Source organism: Cupressus sempervirens, chromosome 9, assembly GCF_028749045.1.
Source record: "Cupressus sempervirens isolate cs-2001-9-10 chromosome 9, ASM2874904v1, whole genome shotgun sequence".
Taxonomy (NCBI): domain Eukaryota; kingdom Viridiplantae; phylum Streptophyta; class Pinopsida; order Cupressales; family Cupressaceae; genus Cupressus; species Cupressus sempervirens.
The window spans coordinates 300,596,350-300,605,682 of NC_143126.1; the positions used below are offsets into that span (position 1 = coordinate 300,596,350).

Genomic DNA, 9,333 nt, shown 5'->3' on the forward strand with positions numbered 1-9,333 from the left:
CATACCAACTCTTGAATTGGAGGGTCGTACATTAATTAAATATTAAATTGTACAATTTATACAATTTTCCATGTGTATATATTAATTAATCTCATTTTCTTTTTGCATACACATTTTTTCTTGCTATCCATGAATATGATTCCAATTATTTTGTTTTTTTCGGACAAAACAAATAATTTCATAAATTGTACACTTCATAACAACTCTTGAATTGGAGGGTCGTACATTAAATAAAATATTAAGTTGTACAATTTACATTGTCGTGTGTATATGCTCCATTCTATATAAAAACTTAATTCTATGCTATCAATTTTAAATCCTTTTTTTGAATTATAGAATCTCTACAATTTTACCTTTTCAATAATAAAAAACTTAGTCCTATGCTACTATCAAATATAAATATTTCTATAAATTATACAATATCTTTAATTTACCTTTTTAATAATACCTACTGGCATATCCCTTGCACCTCCTTCTGGTGCAAGTGCTAGTTTTTATGGTGTTGTCCACATACAAGGGTATACATAAAAATGTATTAAGAGTCCATAGAAATGAACAGGTGATACTTCAGCACATAAACCGAGTTTTAGAGCCATATCTAGCGATTCTCACCAACTGACAAAAGAAACCGACAATTTGACGAATGTTTCAGAGAGAGATAATTTTATTTCCCCAAACGGAGTCACCATCCTGGATTCTTCCTCCAAAGCTTCAAATGTTGAAAATCAAATCTCTTGACTCAATCATGAAGCTTCTATCCACCATCCTGGGAACAAAAATACAGGTGGAGGGACCCAAAGTGACCATTATTTATTCATTTAGCATAGTGAATACTTTTGGTAGCCCACCTACCCTAAGCCCGAACCAAATAACACTGCTCTACATACTTGTTTTTCATTTTGAATCTCAAAATCCCCTAAGGCATGATCCCGACCTCATCCCTTATGATGTCGAACCTTGTACTCAGTAAGACTTGATCCCTAGTGGACTCTTTGTGAGCCATTCAACTTCACCAAAACACCAAATAAATATTTATTTAAACCAAATTATAGTTATTATTTTCCTTAAAATATCAAATTTTTAAATATAAATCAAATATTTGTTCGTGAATTAAAACTTGATATAATATAATTTATTTGAAAATTTGATAACAAACATAAATAGAATAAAATATTAAATTTTTAATTTAAAAAATCAATACAGATAATCAATATTACAAATTTCACCCATATGTGAGATTAAATACGTTTCTAATATATTTGTACAAAATATTAAACAAAATAAAAAGCAATTAAGCTCAAATGATTTGCTGGTGCAGAATAATAGGTTATTCAAAACGAATTTAAGCAACTGTCATGTTTCTACACTTTGAAAAAGAGAAAACTATGATGTATAAAGAAATCTGCATGACATGATGTTTAACATTATTATCAGTATTAATTTTTACGGTGTTGTCCACAGAAACGAACAGGTGATACTCCGGCACATAAACCGGGATTCAGAGCCATATCCAGCGATTCTCACCAACCGACAAAAGAAACCGACAATTTCACGAATGTTGCAAACAAAGATAATTTTATTTTCCCAAATGGAGTCACCATCCCGGATTCTTCCTCCGAAGCTTCAAATGTTGAAAATCAAATATTTTGACTCAATCATGAAGCTTCTATCCACCATCCTGGAAACAGCAGTAGAGGTGGAGGGACCCAAAGTGACCATTATTTATTTGTTTGGCGCAGGGAATACTTCTGGTAGCCCACCTTCCCTAAGCCCTAACCAAATAACACCGCTCTATATACTTGTTCTTATTTTCATTTTGAATCTCATTATTGTTCAATCCGTTCAGCGTTTTGGCCTCGTCTTTCATACGGCTATTGGTATGTTAGGATGTAGGATTTAAATTCACGAATCAAGCATTTTGGTGTTTGATTACCGTCTGTTATGATCTGATAAAGTGGGTGGTCGATTGATCACTTATTTTAAGCTTCCATATACTGTTTAATTCGAGAAAATATAGTGATATTTTTTATGATTACTGTTACCGATTTAGAGGGACTGATGTTGTTAATGGCAGGAGAGTAATAGTCCTGTGATGGCTGGTATGCTACCTGGGGTGGAGTTTGCACGAAGAAGAAGGTTTCATCAAGGAGGAAGTGGAGGATCATTAATTAAACAAACGGTATGCACCTTTTTACATCAATTTATATCCATTAGGGGCCCTTGTTAAATAGACCCTACTTAGAAAACTTGAATTTGTGGTATTTGGGGAAAACAAATGATTTGGAGGAGAAAATGAGCTCCTCCCTGCAATTCGGTGAATTAATTGCTGCTCAGGATTTGATGTAATCATGAAATGAAGAGAGAAACAAAGGGTCGAGTGCAAGGCTGCAATCTATTTTTCTGCAAATTTGGAGTGTTTCTCTTGAATAAATGAGATATGGGTGTGTAATTAATTGTGGAATTGTCTATATGTAATTGAAAGCTTTGGAAAACCAGGGATACACAAATTTGGCAATGTAACTAAATATGGAATTGTTTGCCTGTAAATTGATTTTTTTTTGTTATAAACTAAGAGTCTAAGAGGCATGCCGATTTCTTTTTGAAATTTAGGAATCTGGGCATCTATCTAACTATTGGATTGTTTCTCTACAAATTGAATTTGTTAAAAGCTATAGTAAGCCCAAGACGCTCGTTTTTTTTTTTCCAGTTTGATTTTCTAAATTGCCTAGCATTTCCGCCTGCCCTCTTGTGTGCTCTGGACCTACACAATCTTCCCCAACACCACTGAGATAATAACCCATTTCATTTATTCATATATTTGCTGCACTTACATTATCCAGGCACTGCCCGGTTTCTTTTCTTCATTTTATTTTGCAAGTGCGCACAGCACTAGATCCTGCCCCCTGGTGCTGTTATCAAGCGTGAACGGTTGCCGAATTTTACCCAGAGGTTTGAACTTGTGTCTATACTTTTAAAGGCCCTATGCTTCACCACCTGAGCTCATTGAAGCTCACTTCATTTAGTGAGAGCTACTTGTCTATTATAGTGGGGCTTTTGTTCGCAAGATGGTCAGTGTTATTCTTGGGGTTTAATGGCTGTATGCGGTATTGACAGGTTGATCTTTTGGTACAACAAATAACCACACTTGTAACAAGTGGTATTAGAGTCACATATTGAAATCCCCTCGGGTAATGCTGGGGGAGATTGTTGCTAGAATAGTTAGTGCTCCCCTCGAGGTTTATGACAAGGGACTAACTGTCTCCTGTTGTTGTATCGGACATTGACAGGTCGATCTATTGATGCAACGACAACCACACTTGTAAAAACTTTTACATTTTTGTTATTGCAAAAACATACAGTTAACCTGTTCTTTGTAGGATGCAGAAGCCTCTAATTAAAGAAACCGAAATTTATGTTATTTAGGATTAAATATCATTCATACAGAATACAAATGAAGCAATAGTCTTTCTTAAAAATTTAGAAAAGCAAAGAATTTATTCTAAAAGTTTATTGAAGGAGGTGGTATGGATGGGAGTTGGGACTGCTAGTGCATATTGAGCTACCTCCTGTTATTTAGATTTTAGTTTAGAATAAGTGTTAATTGATTTATTTGGAAATGATGGTCCCTGTAGAGTCAAAATCACTATATCTATGAATGAAACTCCATGCTGCCAGAGAAATCGAGAGCGATACCGGGAAAAAAGATTAAGGTAGGGCCTAAGATGTTGAAAGTTGAAACATCCAAAGCATTGATAAGTAGGAGATAATTTCCACAGCAAGTCAGATTGTAATATTTTCATTAACATTTTCATCAAATTTCCAGCCACAGTTGTGTCTGCACTTCTGACCATCTCATTCCAAAAATAGTCTGGCACTGACAATGGGAGGCAGTAAGCGTTTCAGGCTTAGAAAAACCTCTGAATTAGGTGTTCTTCTATTGTATTGCTATCTCCTAATGCTTGGGGTGAGAAGGGTTTGTGAAAAATACAATAAATACACATGTATAAGGGCTGTGTGCTAGAATTGGATGCTTGACCACTCCCAAATTCCCAATAGAAGAAGATATGATTTTTTTATATTGTGAATCAGAAAATTCAACAGCAAATTACTTTTGCTAGAAGCAATAAATTCAACAGTTCAATGAATTTGAACTGTCCAAATAAAAGTCAATATTCAAATCCTCTTAAATATGGACAGCAGCAGAGTTCTTCAAGGACCAGAAGATCTGCTGCTGAATACAAATAAAATACCCAGATGAGAAAGATTACGTTAGAAGCAACAGTTGTGTAACAGAGCTGCTTTGCTTATTTATCTACATTACAAACAAATTTGGACCTTTGAAAATAACGCCTGGAAAGACCCTTAAAAATGTGGTGGGGCTGTCCTCTTCAACACTCCACACGCTCTTCTTTTCCAAATGTCACATAATACAGTATATTTCCTGAAATAGAATGTATACACTTACAGACTATAATATTATAGACAAAAGATTTTAAATAAGTCTTTAAAATAAAGGCCTGGCCTTCATCCATTTTCATGGAATGTGCTGCAATTAAAGGTATGCAGGCCCTATAATATTAAAGACAAAAAGATTTGAAATGAGTTTTTAAAACAAAGGCCTGCTCTTTATGTATATACAAAGAATATTATTTTTCCATTTTGTAATGTGAAAATTTGTTTCTTTAGCTTTTCACCTTTTATTCATGTGAAATACTATTTTAAGAAAATTTCCAAGACAACTATACCAATGCAGGAAATAGAGGCCACATAGCATAGGTGTAGTATTATCATGGAACGGTGGATTGACATTTAACACTGTCCATCCATCAATATTATGGTCACATGTAAGGAGATGCTTTACTTTCTTGGAGCGATGGATCATTCAAGGAATAACAAGGATATATAATTTGATTATCAGAACCTTAAACATGTCATCGAGGAGATTGGCCCTATCATGCAACTTATGATAGAAGTGATGGACGTGTGTAGGGTAGTCATGAAATTGGTTGAAACTCCCTACAAGCACATCTATTGATCCCTTGTTTGCATGTCTGAAAAAGACTCTTATGTGCATCATTAAAATTGAGTGGATCAAACAAATTGTTGCCAATGCAGGGGATAGACAGATGTCTATTGTAGTCACCACATTTAAAATGGGCTAAGTCAAACAAAGTAAGGGTTTAGGGAAAAGGAAGTGGTGAATAGTGGCCCTTTTTGTTTGTTCCGTGTTTGTGGGTTTTTCTCTGCTCTCCTAAAGCTGTGCAGTTGGATTCTGTTTCAACATACCCCGACAACTCTATTACATTATGCATGCATTTTCAAGTATTTATTTTTATTTTCAATATACATGGGTTTTTGTCAATGCTGTTGTGATCTAATAGTGAAAGTTTTGGATTTTTCATGTGGAAACCCAAGATTAAATCCTCAAATACACAGCTATAGATAGATTAATAAGTTTTCATTCTTGGTCTCCCCTCATGGTATTCTAAGTTGATGCCTAAATTGTAACCTGAGTGGTGGGGTTACTGCATCTAAGGGTGTGTTTAGCCGCCCTAGTGTGGTTGCTGCCTTGTATTTGGTGGGCTGCTTAATTGCATCTGCTGCCTCTCAAGCGTGGTTGGCCATTTTAGTGTTGCCACTGTCCCTAAGTGTTTATTTGACCTCCTAAGCATGGTTGGGTGCTAAGCTGAGTTTGATTCCTACTGAATTCTAGCGGTGTCTCATGAATACAGTAATAAAGGGGAGGAGGTCCCTCTTGTTCCTTCCAATGGACTGGACTAAAAATCCCATCGTATGAATGAAAGAAAACCTGGGGTACCTGATGTGGGAAATATTCATTGATAAATGAACTGAAATTAGAATTGATTATCGTGAACATAAATAAAACAAAGCAAGTCAAAAAAAAGTCTTAGCCCTTATTAGCTTTAGGTGATTTTGAACATGCTTCATTTGTGGAGATGCTTTGATTTTATTATAAATTAACCTCGCTGTATGAGATATATGAGATAGTGGAAAAAAAAAAACATTTTAACCTTGAAACTCTAAATTTTTTATTTTGACTCTGCTTTTTCCTCAGAAAAGAGGACTGGGACAAAAACAGGGGTAGGAACTTTCACACATCACTCTGCCAGGAAAAGTAGGGTGGATTAACTTCATCTCTCCCGTGTTTCATCTTTTGTTTGAACTTTGTGTCACTTCCTTTTAGGAATAAATTGGACTTGGACCCCAAATAAAGTGTGATAGTGGAAGAACTCTGACTTGACGACACTGGTGAAAGTTGAGTTTGAAGAGCACAGTGAGGAAGTTCAAAAAACGCAATGGTATTGTGAAGAGGCTTTATCCTACTCCTAACAATACTGGTGCTATTACTACTACAATTTTGTCCAGGCCTTCTAGAAGGCAGTTTGAAGTTGTGATATAATATAGCCATAAATGGTTTTTTGCAGAATGACGGATGGTACTTTGGTGGTTATCAATGATCATTATATAGCACCAGTAATTGTTATTATCATAATGTTCAATGGAAGCTTAAGGTCACTGGATTGGGAGTTGTGTATTGATATCAAATTATCAACCAAAGGAAATAGGTGTCTTAAGCTTATGTGGGTGGGTATGAGGCACTTTTGTCATGTGCAAAAAAAATATGGTAAACATACATAGAGTGTACTATAACTCATAGAAAACTCAAAATGCTTAAGCAGGATTCCACTGAGTATGGTAAGTATCTTACACATCTCTAATCAAATTACGTTGAATTCAAATGTTTATGGGTATTGCTATTTTTAATGCTTCTGTTATCCTAGATATTGATTCAGAATGTTTTCAGAATCCACTCCTTATCCAAGGGTTTAACTTGGAAATCTTTTGTTCATTCTCGTATGGCACTATAACTATTAAAACATTGCAAGATGATAAGGATTTATTGTCTTCCAGCCATGTTATTTCTTCTCCTGATTCAATGTTTTGAACAGTATCTTACATAGATGTACAAACTTCTTTCCATAATAATAATATTGTGCCACTGAAAAGTTGCTCAGTCTACATTTAGAATTTTCTTTATGAATTCTTTATCTAAATACAAAGGAGGCATTCCTTTTGGTTGAAGATATCACTCCTCGAATGTTTCCAGTGATAAAATAACTGAAAAATGCCTATGTCAACTAACACAGTGACGAAGGAATTTCATATTAGTTTTTATAATTTGGTTCACACTGAGACTATTCAATGTCAATAGATTTATAAACGTTGAGGGAAAATAATGGATTCAACTTGCCCTCCCCTTTTTGAACATATTTTGATGATGTACTCATTTTTTCATATCTGATTGCCAGGATCATAGTATGCATTTATTGTATCTCATCAGTGATATAAAACATCGTCTATTCTAGAAGTTAGCATTACAAGTTAGGCAGTTTGATCTTTTTTTTGTTAAATTTATTTATCACAAATAACACTGGAATCGCTTGCATGTGCAATCATGTCAAATGTCATCTTTTACTGTTACATATTTCTGCTGCACTGATCTCAGTTTCTAGTGATTATCTTTTAGTTTTGTAAAGAAAGTAAAGTTGTATGCTATCATTTGTATCTGATGCATATTATGCTATACTATGCCATCATGGATCTTCTCTTCGTTAAAACAGAATCGTATTTGTAATGAAAAATGTAGTTAGCATGGTATATTTTAAGCATAACTGGGAAAAGGCTATGACAATGCAAAGTTTGATTTAAAGTATTTTTAACGATATGCTGTCATTTTGCACACTGTCAGAAATTGCACGTCGCCGAATTTTTAAAAAAAATTGATTTGAAGTATTTGGTTCTTAAATGAATATGAATTTGTCAGTTTTGTGGTATACAAGCTCTTTGCTTAAATAACTTATATTTATTTTGAGAGCGGTTTTACTGGCTGTAACAGACAAGACCTATATCAGAGTTCCGATCAGAGAAGAGGGATGACAAAAAACTTAATGAAGTTGCACTTGAAGCACGAGATCGTCTGGAAGAGAGATTAAGGGCATCGTCATCAGTACCAGTCAACAAGAGGTTTGAACTTTGTATAATTATTGCCAGTATTAAATTGATATCTGTATTTCTTTTTATTGATAACGGGCTGAAGTCTTGAGTATCATTTATTTATTTATTGTTATTTGTTGAAATTATTTATTATTATGTATTAAGTTCAAGCAGACTCAAATCTAAGATCTCCCAGATGAAAGACTCACAATTTACCATTGTATTGTAGGCTCTTGCCAAATTGATGCCTGTTTGCTTTCTTTCAAAAGTCGTGATGACTACATTGTTGTATTTTATTTTAGCTTGAAGTTAAATCAACATTCTGAATTCTCTAGAGATGGATACAGAAAATAAAAAGTGTTTATTCTCTTTCACGTGCAGGCTTGATTATTACTCACAAAGACGCTTGCAATCAGGTTATGGAAATTCCTCTATCGAAGAACAGAGTGGGATAAATGTAAGGGATTGGCATGCTAGTACAAACATTGATACAAACCAAACAAGAGAGCTTGTAGGCTTAAGTAAAGGCTTCATTGATAATCTCAAGAGAGAGATATATAGTCTATCAAGGAGAAAAGAAAACCCCTTGTTGAAGCTACTGCCGAGAACTCCAGAACAAGTTGATTGCCCTGTATGCTTGGATTGCTTTGAACTTAATCAGGTCATTATACGTCTTCCTTGTCGGCATAAGTTTCACCCAAATTGCCTGATTCCATGGTTGGAGAAGAACAATCACTGCCCTTACTGCAGGACTAAAGTTCTAAACAAATCATCCTGATTAATGTTACTGGAAATCCTTACAGACTCTTTTGAAGACCACATTGGCAACACAGTGTATAGAATAGTTAATCAAAACATTAGCTTTTTGTTTTTATAAGCTATTTTGAGGATTTTTCTTTTGTGTCCTGTAGTACATGGTAGGTATCTGCCTACTGTCAACATGTATGATGGAAAAGTGCAGTGCTTTGCAAGTCAAATAGCAAATTTTCAACATTATTTAAACGGAGGTACACTCGGGTGACCAAATAAAAAATATTTCCTTTCGTAATGAAATATTCAACTATTTGTTTCTAATCAAACCAAATTAATGATTTTATATAGTATTTTTTTCCACAGGAAGAAGTGTATAAGATGAGTAAAAGGCTGAGAAGAAGAAAGATATGTGTACAAGATTTAAGAAGGCAATAATCTGAAGTGACAAATATTGGATACATCAAAATTATGGTGTAATTATAAATCTAAATCATACTTTCCTCAGGGGCTAGATTGACCGGTTGGTGCTGACTTTTTGCCTGCATGTAACTTAGGTTCAAATCC

At 34.5% G+C, this 9,333-nt stretch overlaps 1 protein-coding gene across 4 annotated transcripts; it reads left to right on the forward strand.

Annotated features, from left to right (window-relative positions):
* The first annotated feature begins 1,453 nt into the window (after positions 1 to 1,453).
* Positions 1,454 to 9,018, forward strand: LOC149538595 (putative E3 ubiquitin-protein ligase RHY1A). Of its 4 annotated transcripts, none has more exons than XM_089799902.1 (4): positions 1,454 to 1,751; positions 2,086 to 2,179; positions 7,919 to 8,046; positions 8,398 to 9,018. In XM_089799902.1, exons 2-4 carry the CDS (start codon positions 2,093 to 2,095, stop codon positions 8,792 to 8,794), a joined length of 612 nt encoding a protein of 203 aa, XP_089656028.1. In that variant the 5' UTR covers positions 1,454 to 1,751; positions 2,086 to 2,092; the 3' UTR covers positions 8,795 to 9,018. The 4 variants fall into 4 exon arrangements, with proteins under 4 accessions (XP_089656028.1, XP_089656026.1, XP_089656025.1 ...); XM_089799900.1 differs by having other exon boundaries at positions 1,455 to 1,751; positions 2,075 to 2,179; XM_089799899.1 differs by having other exon boundaries at positions 1,457 to 1,877; positions 2,075 to 2,179.
* The last annotated feature ends 315 nt before the right edge of the window (positions 9,019 to 9,333 follow it).